This window comes from Pleurodeles waltl, chromosome 12, assembly GCF_031143425.1.
Source record: "Pleurodeles waltl isolate 20211129_DDA chromosome 12, aPleWal1.hap1.20221129, whole genome shotgun sequence".
Lineage (NCBI taxonomy): Eukaryota > Metazoa > Chordata > Amphibia > Caudata > Salamandridae > Pleurodeles > Pleurodeles waltl.
Genome location: NC_090451.1, coordinates 233915755 through 233935477, shown reverse-complemented (window position 1 = coordinate 233935477; position 19723 = coordinate 233915755). Strand labels below are relative to the sequence as shown.

The window sequence follows — 19723 nt, the reverse complement described above, 5'->3', positions numbered from 1 at the left end:
AAGTCCTTTGGGTTCGACAGAGCCTCAGGGCTCCTCGGTCAGGCTGCTACATATGTAGGTCTTTCCCTGGCCTCAACAGACCCCGTTGGGCCTCCAATCGACTTCTTTCCAGCACTTTTCTAAGCTTCCAATCGGCGCTGTAGGCCTCGTTGGTCTGACAACCCGGCACCAGCCCCTCATCTAGTGGTGCCTGTGCCAGATCCGACTCTGATGCCTGTTTCTGGTGCAGAGCCAGGTTTCTATCTTGCTATGTAAATACCAAAGTGCAACTCCAGCTTTGGCTGAATCCTAGCCTCTTCAACAGTGCCATTATTATTGTAAGCTGGAAGCCTTGTTCAGATCGGATTCCAGCTCTGTTCAAGGGCTACAAATGGTCCAAGGGGATGAGTGTCGGGGGGCAGAAAGTTAGCTCCCACTGCAATAGACTAACACTAGCCTACATTTAAACCTACAGAATGGCAGTTGTGTTGATATTTCCCACATAGCTGAACTTCCTACTGGGGTCTCTTGCGGGAGGGCATTGCCTCTTCAGAGCAGCAGAGGTGCTGGCCCTGCACCTACCAACTTTAGAGATTATTACCAAGGCTACTGACAGAAATCGTGCCTACTTCAGGGCCCATACTGCCTTTTAATGTGTGCTTAACAGAAACCTTGATGATGGCTTGGTGTAAACAGATTTTCAACTTCTCCAGTAAGTCGTCCAGTAGCTAGACATCATAGCCGTGCTCCTGGAGATTCTGCCTTTTTTTTTGCACTTACGACTCCATTGAGCTTGATAGTTCGAACTTATATTAGCAAGGTGAACCTGAACAAATTCCCTACAGCACCACCCGACACAGAATTGAAACATATTGAAGAATTTGGAGATAGTCTTCTCTTAATTTATGTTCTCCCTAATCTCCTAGAAAGCTGTGTACCTGCAAAGACGTTTTACATATGTATTTTGGGATATGACGAGTGAGGTTCTGCAGGCCTTCCATGATTAATTTAGCAACTCTTTCACTTGGAAAATCCAGACATAGGACACTGAAATACCTCTTGAGGGCCAGTCTGGTCACCGCAGACTGAGTGAGTCATGCCATTGGGCACTAGTCTCATTATCGGGCATCATGCCAAGATGCACGCCACAGCATTTTCTGGTCGAGGTATTTGACTGTTACAAATTTTTTGGTGATGAGGTGGATTCTGTGCTGGAACATTTTAAAGACACCTGTGCTAAGGCCCGCTCTTTAGATTTGCTCTCTCTAGCTTGCTCTTTCCAGCCACAATACTACAAATTCAGAGACTATTTTAGAGTCCTCACCTATCCCCAAAGGCAGCCCTTGCAACATGCAACACTTCCCTTTCGTGGACATGTTGGTGGTAGAGGTGTGGACTTCATCAGAGACAGCAGTACTCATTCTCCTTTTCCCAAGCCACAGCTGTGGCCATGTCACTTAGGTTCTCCTCTTATTTTTCTGCTTGGCTGGCATGTTAGATGTTGAAACCAGTAGCTACTATAGATTGTTCAACAAGTTCTGGTAGAGACTTCTAATCACAGATTCCTCACCTTCTGAATATTTCCCAGATGTCATACTGGATCTCTGGCTAGATAGGGTCTCTACCAGAAAAAGTGTTACCGAAAGGAAGTTACTGGTTCGTTATGCCTTCCCTTTCACATCCACTCCCTCTTGTGCCTCATCTCTTTTTGCTCTGTCTTCAGAGGATCATGCCTCAATCCATGTGCAGGAATTCTGCTAGCTTCTAACCATAGATTCCTCACCTTTAGTCTTGAAGGTTTTGAGCAGTACCTCTGTGTGCTGGTTGTTGTGGCTGTGCGGCTCCGCATTGATACCATTTTGCTATTTAAGTGACATGTAGGTCCCCTATAGGTGCCACTTCCACATGCTGACGTCATTTCTTTTCTTTCCACTCCACAAGATGCGGCTCTGGGCTGCTACTTGTCTCGTTGAGACAGTTTATTGACAACATTCTTTCAATGTGTAAGGGGAATGTCACCCCCAAGACAACAGGTTTCAAGCACTGTTAGGACTGTTGCAAGGAAATGTCTGTGATAGAGTCTCACAAAATCTGCCTGTGATCACCGAGGTTAAGTTGTGACTCCAAGTCTTGCCGTGACTGTGCATTGATGAACCCCAAGACCATATAGGGCTGTACGCTGCCAAGCATCAGAATACCCAATGCCATGATCAGTCCAAGTCTCTTTCTCTGTCCCTTTCTCAATCTAAGAGCCACAGGAGTCGCTCCCAGGGATGATTATTTCATGCTCCATATCTTTGGGTAAGTCAAAGAAGCACAAAATAGGACTTTAGTCCTTCCTGCCACTCTCAAACTCTAGAGAGGGCACGCAGACAGTCGTATGTCTCTCAATTTCACTCCCTAAGTTGGAAGACGTCTGAGCACCTCGGCCTACTTGTCCCAGCACAACCCCAGTTTTTGGCACTGATTACGACTCTGGTGATGAGATTGGTCATAAGTACCATGAAGATAACTGGTCTGATGAACTACATGACACCAGTGGCCTGATACCTCCCCTGACTCTGGCATCCACACACACCCAGGGCTTGGCACTGAAGAGAGGGCTTCTTTCTTAGTGGTCATGCGGAGGGTGGCTGAAGTTCTCAACCTCCAGCTCCTGACAAAACCAATGTCTTGATTGAAGTTCTCCAGCAGGGGCAAACTACTACAGAGTCCTTATTACCCTTTATCAAGCCCCTCACTGATACCCATTGAGGGGCCTGGGCCACAATTTGCTCTGGCCCCCGGGGCGACCCTGTATTTTCGTCTCAGCACCCCTCTCCTGAGAGCTTATTGATGCAGGTATTGACTAGCTGGACTAATCTGAACACTTTCCCAAGATTCTACTTCAATTGGAAGTGCAAGAGTAGAAAGCTTTGAGAAGAGGGAGTATTTTCTTCCACTGGTTTCTCTCTTAGGTCTATCAGTGCCAGTTGCCCGCAGGGCAGCTATTTTCATGCTCTTTGAGATTCGTGGCACAAGTCCTCCCAGGTGTCTTGGGTGACCTCTGACCTATCCTAACCCAAGCTATACAGGAAAGTCTTGATATGGCCAAGTTCAGAATTCATTGTGGTTTGGATCCCACCTATTCAATCGGGTGAGCCTTTCGCACCAGTGTCAACTTTCACTGTTATTCTTGGCTGTGGTCAACAGGTTTTTCAAGTGATATCTAATTGTCCTTCATGGCAATGCCCTTTGAAAGGACTCACCTGTTTGGGGAACAAGGCAGTTCCGTTCTGGAGAGGTTCAAAGATAGCAGGGCCACAGCACTTTCCCTGGGCATGTCTGCCCCACCTTGCCAGCTGCATCGACCCTGCCAGTTCTTTTGCTGATTCAGCAGAGATACCCCGTACTGGCAGCCAATTTAGCCTCAGAAAGGTGCCCAGCAGTTTTCCTATCCAGGGCTGCGGTACCCACCGACCCCACAGGCAAGGTCACCGAGGCACTCAGCCCACCATAAAGAAGGCTACCAAAGTTAAATAGCGTGTTCATTGGGTTATTTGGCATCATGCTTTCACGTTCAAATGCAGATACCAGACCACACATCTTCCCATGTAATTTCCACATAATCCCTAGTCGTATGGCAGTGACAGTTCTTGCCACTGTAGCACGTAATGATATATTTTTTTTTCCTTGCCCCAGATAGTTTCTTGTAATTCCGAGGGGCAAAGAGATAATGGGAATTGTGAGGTTTTTTTTGGAATACCATACAGAAATCAGACCTTCTGTTGTGCTTATTAGTGGTGTTCCTGAGGACCTCATAATATTGATGCGCCTGTTACCGCCTCTTACCTGGTCTATTGGAATTTAACAGGTCACTTTTAAAGATGCCCGGTGTGTCTTATTTATCCTTGCAGGTAAAATTGCTTGGTCTCTTTGTAATTGTTGGTGCTACTTATTGTGTGGTTTTGTCAATGCCCTGTTGGAGGTAATCCTTTCCTTAAATTTCAACGTATTAATGGTTTTGATATGCATGAACAGTTTGTTCCAATTCAGATGCTTCTGTTTGTATTCAAGCTTGAGTTTTCACATCTCTATGGATGGGAAACGACCTAGAGAATGTAGCCTGTAGACAAGGATATAGACAGGTCGTTAAGTTGCACGCTGTGTGCACAAGATTAATTTGTATGATGAAACAACTTATTTATCATCCATTTCTTTCTTCTCCTAGGGTATCGGAGAATATGTAAATATCCGCACTGGCATGCCCTGTCACCTGCATCCTACAAGCTCGTTGTTTGGCATGGGCTACACCCCAGACTACATTGTGTACCATGAACTGGTTATGACCACTAAGGTAAGCATGTCTTGAGTCCTAGTGCTGAGATTGATGGACCTTCATGTCTACTACAGCAGCAGTACCCCATAATGGAACTAGGGAGCTAGTTTTGCTTCTGCAGACTGAACACATAGAATCTGATGTGGCTGCAGTTGGCAGATGGTAAGCCCTGAGAGATAGCTGCATCTGTTGTTTGGGCATGTAGATGTGTAATACTAAAGAGATTTCAACCTGCTGTCTGATTACTCCACGTGTGGTATCTGTAGATCTTGACGGAGAGCTCTTCTTGTGAAAGGATGGGCCTAGGTTATCTGACACAGGCAGTAGTCTAGCCCTTGGGGACTTTCGCTTACCTGTACTTTCTGGGAGTGTGACTTTGACTTGTTTCCACTCTTGCATGCCTGTTGGCTATGTCCTACTCTGCACTCAGGATTGTTTGTGTTTATGACCCACCATATGGTCTCCCTAAAGACTGGTGACTATGCCCTAATATGTAAACTCATGAGGACTGTAGTTCATGTCCTGCTGTCAGTTCTCCCGAAGGTCAACTGTTATACCTTGCTATTTGTACTCCTGGCAGCCGGTCACCATGCCTTCTGGTATTCCCCAGGTCTAGACTCCATAATGTTTTGTCTGTGCTCTTGTGGGACAGTGGCAGCACCTTCTACCTGTTCTAATCACAGTTGCTGTCTGTGCGACTTGCGTATGGTGGCTGTGTCCTGCTGTCTGAACTGTAGAAGCTTGTGATTGTGCCATGCAGTCTGCTGCCCTTGATAAGTTCCCTATGCTCTGCTGTATGTCTTTCTGAAGGCCAGTGGGTATGCTCTGCTCTCTGTGCATTATATAATCCTTAGAACCTCATTGCCAGGTAAGGGCACAGGCAAAATGTCACCTTCTCTAGGGCACCAACAATCCTTACTCCGGTACTGCCTCTTCTGAGATTTGAGGGTTATTCCCCGTTCCCTAAACTTTGCAGATTTGTCTTGCTGCCTTCACCCGCCCTTTAAAGCTGCTGGTTGTCTTGCTGATTTTGCTGTACTGCTTCAAGTTCATGGCTGAGCCACTACAGTGAAAGCTGTTCTCTGCTGGATTTTCTCCTTTTGGTCTTTTTTGATTGGTGGTATGCCATGACTGTAATAGTCTGTAACCATGAGGCTTTTTGTATTCTGTTGTGGTGGCTTGGAGTGTACCAGTTGAGTGATGATGGCAATGCCTTGGCTAATATACTTTGCATCTAGGATTTTCGGTTAAGCTGTGAATAACCAGCTGCCTAATCTTTTGAGGCCAGTCCCCAGGCGTTGACTGTTCCGGTTATCGGCACTCTCAGATTACGTAAATTGTAATCATTGGTTTGTACTCGTTGAACGTGTTTCTGTTCTTTCTCTGGGTGTGTTTATATGGTGGTGAATTTAAGGCTGTGCCCTGGAATTTAAATGCTCCTGCCATCTAGGCACTGTACTCCGGAAGCAAAAGATTTTGTGGGTTCAAATTTGTTGATGTCCTGTGTGTGTTTTTTGTTTGTGTATTTGGTTGGTGGTAAATAGGCATGAGGGCTTCCACTTCAACCATTGGCTAACACCACTGTGAGTGTAGGTATGCTGTCCTCCTTTCACAAGGAGCACATCCACGCACAAACGAATTCCCTTCAGTTCGCAGGACTGCTATACCAGTGCTAGTGTTTGATTTTAGCAATCAAAAAATATGTTTGCTTTTACCCACTTTTTTTTTTTTTATTATTAACAAGGACCTGGTGTCTTTTCCAGCAACAAGATTTGCGAAAACCATTATAAAACAATGCAAGCAATGACAACGTCAGAAGCCTGGCAACCAATGCCAGACACATGGTAAAGCTTTTTTTAAAAGCCAAAGCAAACCATAGCCAAACAGCTCTGTAGCACTTTGACTATTCAAAGGTTTTTAAGTTACTGTTTTGGGCTCAAGCTTGATGGAAAACAGCAAATTGTAATTTTCACCATTCGCAGAAATACAGATTTTTTACTTGCAGTGCATCAACCTCCTTTGCAATAGTGACTGCATGTTTTGCAGCATAGGTTCACATATTGCTCGTATTCCTACCATCTAGTGCTTAGGTCACAAGCTCCTTATTTTTCTGGCAATGTTCTGTGGCAAAGGCGGCTATCGACCAGAGGAGTGTCTGATGAAACTCCTCATGTGGGGCGCCACTTTCAAATCTGTTTTTCAGCCATGCCTGGCTGGTTTCCATGTTTAGACTGGAGAACCTTTGGAGTAAAGCTGAAAGAAAAAATGTATTTTGGCTTATAGTACTGACAGATTCACGGATGCCACCTAAGTGGACCGAAAACCTACTACTAGAGCATCTGCATTCATGCAGCTGAATAGAATCATTTTGTTACTTATTACTACTGCTCTAGACATCAGTCCCTTAACAGTAACTGTTCAGTATATTGTCTGCTACTTTTTATACTTGACTTGAAGAAAACTAGTCTAGCATGCACCCCTTTGAGGTTGTATTTAAATGACATTTCTGCATATCCTCGAAATAGAGAGCATCAGTTTGTTTTTCGTATCCCTGCCTTTTATTGAAGTGTTACAAGGGGTAATTCCTCCCAGGCTACCTTCAACATCAAAATTGGATGTCCATGTTGCCCTTACCAGGTAAATGGGAACACCATTTGAGACACTACACTCGTCCTCTCCAGTTTTTCACTTGACGCTGTCACATCCTTACATAGATTTATGGAACTTCAAGTTCCATCAGTGGAAACGTCGTTCATCCAAGTTCAACAGGACAGAGTTGTGCTAAGCACATACCCTTGTTTCTTGTCAAAACTCACCTCCCTTTCCCATGTTAATCAATCAATTGAATGACCACGTTTTTTTCTGAAAGCCGTAGGTCTTTGCTGAAAAGTCTTTATTTACTTGAGAGGGCAGTTGCTTGTTGAAATCCTTGTCCAAAAGTGTACTAGCATTGTGGATTGTGTAGTGGATTCAGCTGTGTTATTCTGGAGCTAAACACACTTTTCCTGTTACCCTTGGGCACATTTCGCTCTTAAGGAGACACATTGGCTTGTTAGGCAACATACAATTATCTGTAGAGCTGCTGCTTGTTCTTTAGTTTACACATTTACTAAACACTATTGTGCTGATATTCAAGCCTGCCAAGAGGAGCAGGTGAGCGAGGCTGTGCTTAGAAATTTGTTCCATTCATCTTCCTCCTTAGCTTGCAGGTTGATTTAACGGGTTGGATGCTACTTTTCAGTTCATGCATAGTATTTGATCTTTACCAGCACTAACTGCAAACAGAAAATGTTGGTTTTCTGTAATAGTTGCTGGACGTCCTTGAAGTGCTGTAGATTTACATGAATCCTGTCCTCCTCCCGATATGCAACCTTTTTATGTACGTGTACTCCCACTGAATCACTGTTGAAAGCCAACTACCCCCACCTAAACAATTTCGATGTTGTGAACCTCAAAACAATATAGAAATCTACAGAAATAACTGTGCATCACATATACAAATTATGAAATATTTTATTAAAACATTGGAATGTTGGGAGCTCCATTTAAGATAATGGAGTGCTCTGGGCTACTAATGGCTGGTAAAAGTCCGGGGCTCCAATATTCCAATGTTTGTCTCACAGCAACAGCTATTAACAAAGGCCTCATGGAGCCCGAGGGAATTTGTCCGCACCACCCAGCACAGATCTAGAGAAGAGTTACCTTGTCAGTCACCTTTTGACAGAACCTTTTTGATGTTTTGGTGACTTCTTTTTGAGGGTTTTCCTCCTGGTGTGGCAGTGATGTCAGTCATCCAAGAGGGCCCTCTTTAAGCCCTGCAGTGCATGTCATCGACCGATGTTGGTAACGGACCAGCACCTTGCTTGCCTTTGGTACTTTGAGCGAGACCACGACCCGAAGTCTTGCTCCAACTGCTGCACCATGAACCCGAATGCCTTGAGGGAGAGCTCGCTCAAGCTATGGCGGCTTGGCCTGTGACATTCAAGGACCCAGTTGAGATTAAGTTCCTGGGAGCGGTTGCAGAGTCTGAGATCTTCATCTCACTCCATGTCATTGGCCCACTCAGGTAAGTCCCATCATAAAAAGATGAAGAAGTTGAAGAGGACTTCGACATCAGCTCATCTGTCGGGCAATGAGACGAGGGAGCATTGTGCATCAAGGCCTGGCTGTATGGTAGAGCCTGCGCCTGTTTCGTCTCCGTGCCTCCCCTGACTTTCAGGGAACCGACGCAAACTCCGCTCAACTAAACGAGTTCTGTGATGCCCTGCACCTCATATTTGGATGGGCTGACTTCTCCAGCATGCCTTTGGGCCTCAAGGGGTCAGCAGGGGCTCCTTCTGGTTCCACGCTGGCAGCTCCGGTCCTAGCTCCAGTCTGGCCTAAGGATCCTTTCCTGGATGCATACTGGTCATACCACCTCGACCCTCTCCGGCACCAGACACTATGCCAACGCTCCTGGCGCCCAACAGCAGTGCCACCCCCATTCTGACTCCCCATACGGAGCCGGGAGGGATACCGTTTGACGCAGTTTCTGGCACAATGTGGAGCTATGTATTCCAGGTCAGAGCCTGAGCCCTGTTCCTATGGGCTAAGACTCTGGGAGGACCCAGAGGAATACCAGCTGTAAGAACCTGGCTCTGTATTTTCTGTACCAAAGTAAGGTATGGTATGCACAGAGTCCAGTGGATCACCAGAGGCTTTACAGAGGATAAAGTAGATAATACTAATCTTCTCTTTTGTGGTAGTGTGGTCGACCATTTAGGCTTATCAGAGGGTAGTGCTAAGCATTTGTTGTACACACACAGTCAAGAAATGAGGCACACACTCAATTACTAACTCCAGGCCAATGTTTTTATGTATCAAAAATGTATCTTGTTACTTTTTTTCTAGAAACCTAAAAGATCTTTGTTGCAGGTAAGTACAGTTTCAAGAATGTATCACCTTCAGGTATCAAATGCACTTTGTTTAGAATTCACAGATAAAACAATTTGCAGGTAAGTAATACTTTTCAGTTTCAAATGTGAACACATTGCAATTTCTCATACAAAGCGATGCAATCCTAGGGGAGGAAAAGTAACAATACAATTTGCAGGTAAGTACCTGACTTACGATTCCAGTCTTCAGGATTTAAGGTGTCCACAGGGCAAAGTTTAGGAAGACACCTTGAGCGCACCAGCAGAAACACAAGCCAGCCGAGCAGGGTGGACCTGAGTTCTAAATCACCTGGGGACTTTCTCTGGACATGTGGGCCACCTGGACATGGGCCGGTGGGCAAGACTTGCGGATCCAGTGTGGCTCTGGAGTCCTTCTTGGAGGTTTCTTTGTGGACTAGGCCACTATCCTCAGGAGATCTTGGTCCTTGAGGAGGCAGGCAGTCCTCTGGGGGTTTGTAGAGGTCGCTGGTCATGGAGGACGAGTCGTCTTCTTGTAGCAGGATTCTTGGAGCTGCAGACAGAGTGGTAGGGCTGGGGCCAAGTCATTTCTCATCTGGAGTCATCTCTGTGGTGCAGCTCTTCAGTCCTTCTTCTTTTCAGGTTGCCAGGAATCTGAAGAGCAAGGTTCAGGGGTGCCCCTAAATACTAGATTTAGGGGCATTAAAGGGGTCACAGAGAGGTAGCCAATGGGTACTGTACCTGAGGGTGGCCACATCCTTCCTGTGCCCACTCCCTTTGGGAGGGGGCACATTCCTAACCCTATTAGCTAGCACCCTCCAAATAAAGATGGAGGATTCTGCCAGGAGGGGTTCACCTCAGCTCTTGGCACCCTAGGCGTGGTCCCAACTGGGGTGAACACTCCTCCTGGTGTTTACTAAGTTTCCCGCCGGACCTGCCACCAAAAGAGGATCCGGGTCCTGATCCTGGTCCTGGGATCTTCCACTTGCTGGAGTGCCCTGGGGCAGTTTACCACAAGGCAGGAGCCTTTGAGACTCACCACCAAGTGTCGCAGTTCCTGCAGGGGGAGGTGTGAAGCACCTCCACCCAGAGAAGGCTTTGTTCCTGACCCCAGAAAGCACAAAGGCTCTCACCCCATGGGGTCAGAAATGTGTCTGCTAGTTGCACTTGCACTAAAGAGTTGGGTGAAATATACGGTGCATCTCTAAGATGCACTCTGTGTGTATTGTTCAGTAACTCCAACACTGGCATCAGTGTGGGTTTATTGAGCTGGCTCGTTTGATACCAGACTTCCCAGTCTTAAGTGAAGCCATCATAGAGCTGTGGAGTTACTAATGACTTCGTAGCCCATGTACTCAATATGCCACACTGCATTTACAGTGTCTAAGAATGGACTTAGACACTGTAGGGACATATTGCTCATGCAGCTATGCTCTCACCTGTGGTATGGGGTGTCCTACCTTAGGGCTGCAAGGCCTGCTAGAGGGGTGACTTACCTAGGCCACAGGCAGTGGTTTGTGGGCATGGCACCCAGAGAGGGATGCCATGTCGACATTACCTTTTTCTCCGCACCAGCACACACAAGCTGCAATGGAAGTGTTCATGTATTCGGTGAGGGATCTCTTAGGGTGGCATAATACATGCTGCAGCCTATAGGGAACCTCCCTGGCCACAGGGCCCTTGGTACCACTGGTACCTTTTACAAGGGACTTAACTGTGTGCCAGAGGTGTGCCTGCTGTGGAAGCAGTAGTACAGTTTAGGGAAAGAACACTGGCGGTGTGGCCTGGTTAGGTGGATCCCAGCACACAGTCAGTCAAGTTAAAATCAATACCAGGCAAAAAGTGGGTGGATAATCATGCCAAAAGGGGCATTTTCATACACCAACCGTATGAAAACCCTAAAATGGATTGGTGTGAGGAACTGGGTGAAGCCAGTGGATTACATACTTTTACATATACTGGCATGCTTTCGCCCCCTTCTGAGACTTTAAAGGAGGAAGCCTCATTCTCTATGGTGGTGCGGAGGGCAGTCAGGTCTTTGACCTTCAGATGGCTTTGGTGTCAGTGAAGCCTAAAGTCATAATAAAGGTGCCTCAACCCTGAGAGTCTCCCACACAAAACCACTACTCCTGTTCAATGAAGCACTCACTGATGTCCTTCTGGGGACTAGTTCCAAACTGTGAGAAAGTAGCCTCTTTCTAGCCTCGTTACCCCCACTTTTGGCCTGTTTGTGAGTGTATGTCAGGGTGTTTTCACTGTCTCACTGGGATCCTGCTAGCCAGGGCCCAGTGCTCATAGTGAAAACCCTATGCTTTCAGTATGTTTGTTATGTGTCACTGGGACCCTGCTATTCAGGACCCCAGTGCTCATAAGTTTGTGACCTATATGTATGTGTTCCCTGTGTGATGCCTAACTGTCTCACTGAGGCTCTGCTAACCAGAACCTCAGTGGTTATGCTCTCTCTGTACAAATTGTCACTAACAGGCTAGTGACCAATTTCACCAATTCACATTGGCATACTGGAACACCCTTATAATTCCCTAGTATATGGTACTGAGGTACCCAGGGTATTGGGGTTCCAGGAGATCCCTATGGGCTGCAGCATTTCTTGTGCCACCCATAGGGAGATCTGACAATTCTTACACAGGCCTGCCAATGCAGCCTGAGTGAAATAACGTCCATGTTATTTCACAGCCATTTACCACTGCACTTAAGTAACTTATAAGTCACCTATATGTCTAACCTTTACCTGGCAAAGGTTGGGTGCTAAGTTACTTAGTGTGTGGGCACCCTGGCACTAGCCAAGGTGCCCCCACATTGTTCAGGGCAAATTCCCTGGACTTTGTGAGTGCGGGGACACCATTACACACGTGCACTATACATATGTCACGACATATGTGTAGCTTCACAATGGTAACTCCGAACATGGCCATGTAACATGTCTAAGATCATGGAATTGTCTCCCCAATGCCATTCTGGCATTGGGGAGACAATTCCATGATCCCCGAGTCTCTAGCTCAGACCCGGGTACTGCCAAACTACCTTTCCCGGGGTTTCACTGCAGCTGCTGCCAACCCCTCAGACAGGTTTCTCCCCTCCTGAGGTCCAGCCAGGCTTGGCCCAGGAAGGCAGAACAAAGGACTTCCTCAGAGAGAGGGTGTTACACCCTCTCCCTTTGGAAAAAGGTGTCAGGGCTGGGGAGGAGTAGCCTCCCCCAGCCTCTGGAAATGCTTTGATGGGCACAGATGGTGCCCATCTCTGCATAAGCCAGTCTACACCGGTTCAGGGATCCCCCAGCCCTGCTCTGGTGCGAAACTGGACAAAGGAAAGGGGAGTGACTTCTCCCCTGACCTGCACCTCCCCCGGGAGGTGCCCAGAGCTCCTCCAGTGTGCTCCAGACCTCTGCCATCTTGGAAACAGAGGTGCTGCTGGCACACTGGACTGCTCTGAGTGGCCAGGGCCAGCAGGTGACGTCAGAGACTCCTTCTGATAGGCTCCTCCAGGTGTTGCTAGCCTATCCTCTTTCCTAAGTAGCCAAACCTCCTTTTCTGGCTATTTAGGGTCTCTGCTTTGGGGAATTCTTTAGATAACGAATGCAAGAGCTCATCAGAGTTCCTCTGCATCTCTCTCTTCACCTTCTGCCAAGGAATCGACTGCTGACCGTGCTGGAAGCCTGCAAAACTGCAACAAAGTAGCAAAGATGACTACTGCGACCTTGTAACGCTGATCCTGCCGCCTTCTCAACTGTTTTCCTGGTGGTGCATGCTGTGGGGGTAGTCTGCCTACTCTCTGCACTAGAAGCTCCGAAGAAATCTCCTGTGGGTCGACGGAATCTTTCCCCTGCAACCGCAGGCACCAAAGAACTGCATCACCGGTCCTCTGGGTCTCCTCTCAGCACGACGAGCGAGGTCCCTTGAACTCAGCAACTCTGTCCAAGTGACTCCCACAGTCCAGTGACTCTTCAGTCCAAGTTTGGTGGAGGTAAGTCCTTGCCTCCCCACGCTAGACTGCATTGCTGGGTACCGCGTGATTTGCAGCTGCTCCGGCTCCTCTGCACTCTTCCAGGATTTCCTTTGTGCACAGCCAAGCCTGGGTCCCCGACACTCTAACCTGCAGTGCACGACTTCCTGAGCTGTCCTCCGGCGTCGTGGGACCCTCCTTTGTGACTTCGGGTGAGCTCCGGTTCACTCCACTTCGTAGTGCCTGTTCTGGCACTTCTGCGGGTGCTGCTTGCTTCTGAGTGGGCTCTTTGTCTTGCTGGACACCCCCTCTGTCTCCTCACACAATTGGCGACATCCTGGTCCCTCCTGGGCCACAGCAGCATCCAAAAACCCTAACCGCGACCCTTGCAGCTAGCAAGGCTTGATTGCGGTCTTTCTGCACGGAAACACCTCTGCAAGCTTCTTCACGACATGGGACATCCATCCTCCAAAGGGGAAGTTCCTAGCCCTTGTCGTTCTTGCAGAATCCACAGCTTCTACCATCCGGTGGCAGCTTCTTTGCACCCACAGCTGGCATTTCCTGGGCATCTGCCCACTCCCGACTTGATCGTGACTTTTGGACTTGGTCCCCTTGTTCCACAGGTACTCTTGTCTGGAAATCCATCGTTGTTGCATTGCTGGTGTTGGTCTTCCTTGCAGAATTCCCCTATCACGACTTCTGTGCTCTCTGGGGAACTTAGGTGCACTTTGCACCCACTTTTCAGGGTCTTGGGGTGGGCTATTTTTCTAACCCTCACTGTTTTCTTACAGTCCCAGCGACCCTCTACAAGGTCACATAGGTTTGGGGTCCATTCGTGGTTCGCATTCCACTTCTAGAGTATATGGTTTGTGTTGCCCCTATCCCTATGTGCCCCCTTTGCATTCTATTGTGACTATACATTGTTTGCACTGTTTTCTATTGCTATTACTGCATATTTTGGTATTGTGTACATATATCTTGTGTATATTTGCTATCCTCATACTGAGGGTAGTCACTGAGATACTTTGGCATATTGTCCTAAAAATAAAGTACCTTTATTTTTAGTATATCTGTGTATTGTGTTTTCTTATGATATTGTGCATATGACACTAGTGGTACTGTGGGAGCTTCACTCGTCTCCTAGTTTAGCCTAAGCTGCTCTGCTAAGCTACCTTTTCTATCAGCCTAAGCTGCTAGACACCCCTCTACACTAATAAGGGATACCTGGACCTGGTGCAAGGTGTAAGTACCCCTTGGTACCCACTACAAGCCAGGCCAGCCTCCTACACAAACCCATCACAGGGGCTCCTGTGAATAGGATGATTGACAATTGCCACAGCCCTGCTCCAGGGGACCCAAACTTCCTCACCCAGTGGCCTAGCCCAGAGAGCTTGGTGGTCCAAGCCTCTACATCGTCTGTAAATCCTTGCACATTACCTACTGCACCCCTTGACAGGAAATCCAAGAGGCTGGACACTTTGGGTAAGAAGATATTTTCTTTCACCAGCCTCGCATTACAGTCCATGAACACTGCATGCCTTTTGGGCCGCTACTCTCATACGCTGTGAGACAAGGTTGTGCAGGTGCTGCCAACTGTCCCGGAGGCGGCCCTGGGCCATACTCTTTCATGTTGGCGTCTACAGGAGGGATGCAGAGAAGTTCACTATACTATACGTTGTGGAGTTGGCATTACCAACTCCCTGGCAGGGCGATTTCATCGACGATAGCCGTAAGGCGCTAAGTCTGGTTGAGGACGACTGGCTTTTCAGGGGATGTCCAAACATCTCTGATGAACATGCCCTTTGATGGCTCCTGTCTTTTTGGAAACAAAGTGCTTTAAGGACAGTTGGGCTACGGCCAGGTCCTTCGGCATTTCTATTGGCCCCACATCTCCCACAATCCACCTTTCAGTCCTTTCATGGCTACGAAAGGGCCTTCCAGTTGTGCCAATTCCCTCCTACCCAGGCACAGCCTCCAAACCCCCCTAATCTGGCCTCATACTATCATGGGCACCCAGTTGGCTGCAGGATTCACCATCAACTGCCCCGCTGGCAGTCCATAACACCGGAGAGGGTGCCGACATCCGAAGTGGGTCTTGGTTGCTATTCCTGCTACTTTGTGGTGTGAAAAAAAGGACAGAGGCCTTCGTCCAATCCTAGAACTATGGCCCCTCAACTACCTCCTGTCTGTCCTGGACCTCGAAGACTTGATGGTAGTGTTGGACTTGCAGGACGCTCCCTTTCATTGGAGCTGTTCTGGACCCAGTGCACTTTCCGGCATATCCTTCCGAATGGCGAGTCCAGGATATTCAAGCTACGATACCAATGTTTCAGTCTCTATTCTATATTTCGGTGAGACGAATCCTTAGGCTGTTGGGACTCATGACCTCCTGCGTCCTGCTGATGACTTATGCTAGATGGCATATGAAGGCTTTGCAGTGGGACCTGAAGTTTCAATGGGAACAGCATCAGAGGAATCTCTCTGACATTTTCCAGATCTCAGGGAACTACAGAAGATCTGCAGTGGTGGTTAACAAACTCCAATTGGGTCAGAGACACACCTCTCTCCCTTTCCCATCCAGATCTGACAGTGGTGAGAAATGCGTCAATCCTGGGATGAGGCGTCGATGTGAGAGAGGTGGAGACCAGTTGACTCTGGTCTCTGGCGGAATCCTGACTCCACATCAACCTGTTGGAGCTGTGGGCAATATGGCTGGCATTGAACGCCTCTCTACCCTCCATGAAAGGAAGGCTAGTGCAGGTGTTCACGGACAACACCACCGCCATGTGGTACTGCAACAAACAGGGCAGGGTGGAGTTGTGGACCCTTTGTCAAGAGGCTGTGCGTCTCTCGAACTCAGCCAAAAATGCCAGTTGCTCACCAGTGATGCCTTCATCCGAAGGTGTTGCAAGTTCTCTTTCAGCAGTGGGGAGAGTTTTTGTTAGGTCTGTTTGCCGCTACAGAGAAGCTCAATATCAGCAATTTTGCACACTGGAATTTCCAAGGTGACTGTCGCTCTCTGACGCTTTTTGTCTTGAGTGGAGCACAGGCCTCCTTTACGCCTTTCTGCACATAGCACTCCTGCCCAGAGTTCTCATGAAGATCAAGAACATCCAGGCCCAAGTCATCCTTGTGGCCCTGGATTGGACACACAGTCTGGTATCCTGAGTTACTGAGCATGGCCATCGTTCCTGCAATCAGGCTGCTCCTTCGGGAGGATCTTCTGTCACAGCAGCAGAGGAGGGTCCTCCACCAAAACCTGTCCAGTCTCCGCCTTTTTGCGTGGAGATTGAGCAATGGCAGTTGACAGCTTTCGACCTTCCTCCCGAAGTCTGTGATGTCACTTTTGGCATCCATTTTTCGTGCTTCAGTGGGACCTTACTCTTGTTAAGAAGTTTTTGATATATGCTCCCTTTGAACCTCTCTATAACTGGCCACCCAGGCTACTTACGATTAAAACAGCCTTCCTCGTGGCCATCACATCTGCCTGAAGAGTGAGTGAGCTTCAGGCTTTATCATTCAAACCTCCAATCCTTTCCGTTCATCCTGAAAAACTGGTGCTGTGCACCCAGGTCTCCTTTCTTCCAAAAGTGGTCACTCCATTTCACAGAGGCCAATCCATCACTTTGCCTATTTTTTACCCTGCTTCACATTCCTCTAAAGAAGAGGAACAACTCCACCGCCTAGACCCAAAAAGAGCACTGTTGTCCTGCCTTGATCGAACAAGGGAATTCCGGGTGGATAACCCACTCTTCGTGGGGTATGTTGGAGAGAAGAACGGGCCTGTGCAGAAGCAGACCATTTTCAGATGGGTTATATTCTGCATTAAGATCTGGCCAAAGAGCAACCCACTTAGAACTTGTGTGTTCATTCAACCAGAGCCAAGGTGGCAACCCTTGGCTCTGGTGGAGGAGTTCCCGTCCTGGATATCTGCCAGACTGCAACCTGGGCCTCTTTGCACATGTTTACAAAACATTACTGCTTGGACAGTCAGGTCCGTAGGGATGGGCATATTGCCCATTTGGTCCTACAGGACTTCCTTCATCTGAACTTAGTCCGCAGACCAACCTCCAAGGATGGTATTGCCTGGATATCTATTCTAAGGTAAGGAATCTGTGTCTAGAAGTCTCTATCAGATGAACAAGTTAATTATCTAGCAACAGATTCCTTACCAACCCACCCATTCTCCCCACTTTGCGAATGGATTTCTAGAGACAGGGTTTCCCCTTTCAGGGCCTTAGTTTTCCCCACCAGTGGTAAGTGTTTTTCATGGCTTGTGGCATGGAAAATCGCTTCTATAGGTGCTACTGACGTCACTTTCACCTTGGACGAAGCTGTTGACGCATGCGGAACCGAACCACGGCACCTATCAGTGCACAGGGGTATTCCTCATGAAAAAACACGCGGATACATACTGATGCCTGGGAAAATTCTAAGTTAAAGAATCTGAGGCTAGATAGTCTCTACCAATCAAGGCATTACTGAAGGTAATTAACTTGTTCTTTACATACTCATGCATCTGAGGGACAAGCATCATCATCATGCATCAGATTTATAGAAGGTGAAATGCATTATCAGTTCAAATGTTACCTTTGGTATAAAATTATCTACAGTGATTGCAAAATCTCTCTCACAGGTAGCAGCACATCTCAGGTGAGAAGAGATACATGTTTATCCATATTTAGAAGTCTGGTTGGTCGAAGTTAATCCTGTGATTACTTAATTTGAAAACATCCCAAAAATGGTAATACAAGTCCATGATGGGGCTTTTTCATTAACGATATGATTACAAATTTAAGAAAAACAGTATGGCCCTCATTACAACCCTGGCGGTCGCTGATAAAGCGGCTTTAATACCACCAACAGGCCGGCAATAACAAACATGGAATTATGACCACAGTGGAAAACACTCAGACAAACAGCCACTTTAACACACCGACTGCCATGGCGGACTCAACAAGCACCACAGCGGTAACCGCCAACAGCTAGGTGGAAGACAATGTACCGCCCACACTATTATGACCGGCCTATCCGCCACCTTTTCCAGGACGGTACCAAGGACATGAAAAGCCTGGCGGAAACACATCTCAGAAGTCAAAGGACTCACCTGTGGAGACTCGGGGAACAATCCCGACGCCACATATTCCCCATGCTCGTCTACCTTCTCCTGCATTATGAACATCAACGCCGGCGAAGACGACCACGGTGAGTACTGCCACCTAGCACACAAGGTAGGGGGGAGGAAAAAGAGAGTGAAACACACACACAACACGCAAACACCCCCAACACCATACACACAAACAGATGCAGTAGCATTACATATTCACCCCGTACCCATCAGGAATTATGCAAGGAGAAAATTATTTGAAGAAAGTGAGTGTAATATGAAAAAATACTAGGAATAAGTCCATAAAAATCCAAACATATATACATATTTACCACTGTAGGGACACTGCACAGTCCTCAATGTCCGTGGGCCACAGGGCCACATCACATAGGCCAATGCCCCACCTCAGTCCTGCAACAACACGGAGAGAACACTGCAGGGGCATCAGGTTGAAAATACACAGGCACGTCCGGGGGAAGGGGGAGGGAGGGGGCCCCTCAGCCGGAAGATGGTACAACGTCACTGGTCCTGGATGGGGCTACATGCCCACTGCTTGGTCCTGGGGAGTGCAAGGCCACAGTCTCAAGTGGGTGGTTTGCCCACTGCTTGGTCCTGGGGAGTGCAAGGCCACAGTCTCTCAAGTAGGTGGCTACTTCCACTGGTTCTGGAGGGGGCATTGTGCCCAGCGTCCTTCATCCTGGGAAGTATGGGGTGAGTGGATGGCATCTCCACTGGTTCTGGAGGGGGCATTGCGCCCACTGAGTTTCATGGTTCTGAGGGGGCATTGTGCCCAGTGAGCTTAATCCTGGGAAGGATGGGGTGAGTGGACGGCTTCTTCCACTGGTTCTGGAGGGGGCATTGTGCCCAGTGAGCTTAATCCTGGGAAGGATGGGGTGAGTGGATGGCTCCTTCCACTGGTTCTGGAGGGGGCATTGTGCCCAGTGATCTTCATCCTGTGGAGGATGAAATGAGGGGATGGCTTCTTCCACTGGTCCTGGAGGGGGCATTGTGCACAGTGAACTTCATCCTGTGTGGTGAGTGGATCGCATCTCCACAGGTTCTGGAGGGGGCATTGTGCCCAGTAAGCTTCATCCTGTGGAGGATGGGGTGAGTGGATGGCATCTCCACTGGTTCTGGAGGGGGCATTGTGCCCAGTGATGCAGATCTTGGGGAGTGCAGGGTAACAGTCTCTCACCTGGGTGTCAGACCCACAGGATTTGTAGGGCCCAGGCCGCGCAACAGCCCATGGATGCAGGACTATACAGTGACGGCTGCTCAGTGGTGGCAGTGACGGTGCAGGTTGCGGTGCTGCCAGTGGTGGGGGGAGGCTCCAGCCCTTCCACTGCAGCCTCAGACAGCTGCCCGCTTGGGCTGCTGCTTCTGGCGGCAGTGCTGATGGCGGTGTTGGCAGTGGTGGGAGAATGCTCCAGCCCTTCCCCTTCAGCCGCGGACGGCTGCCCACTGGGG

The 19723-nt window shown here is 48.2% G+C and overlaps 1 protein-coding gene across 3 annotated transcripts in view; it reads left to right on the top strand.

The window, feature by feature from the left end:
• DHX38 (DEAH-box helicase 38) overlaps positions 1–19723 on the top strand; it is a 1001715-nt gene that overhangs the window by 891066 nt on the left and 90926 nt on the right. For all 3 annotated transcript variants that reach the window (XM_069216597.1, XM_069216600.1, XM_069216598.1), the window contains exon 24: positions 4190–4315. In XM_069216597.1, the coding sequence (XP_069072698.1) occupies positions 4190–4315 (126 nt within the window). The remainder of the gene's footprint in view (positions 1–4189; positions 4316–19723) is intronic.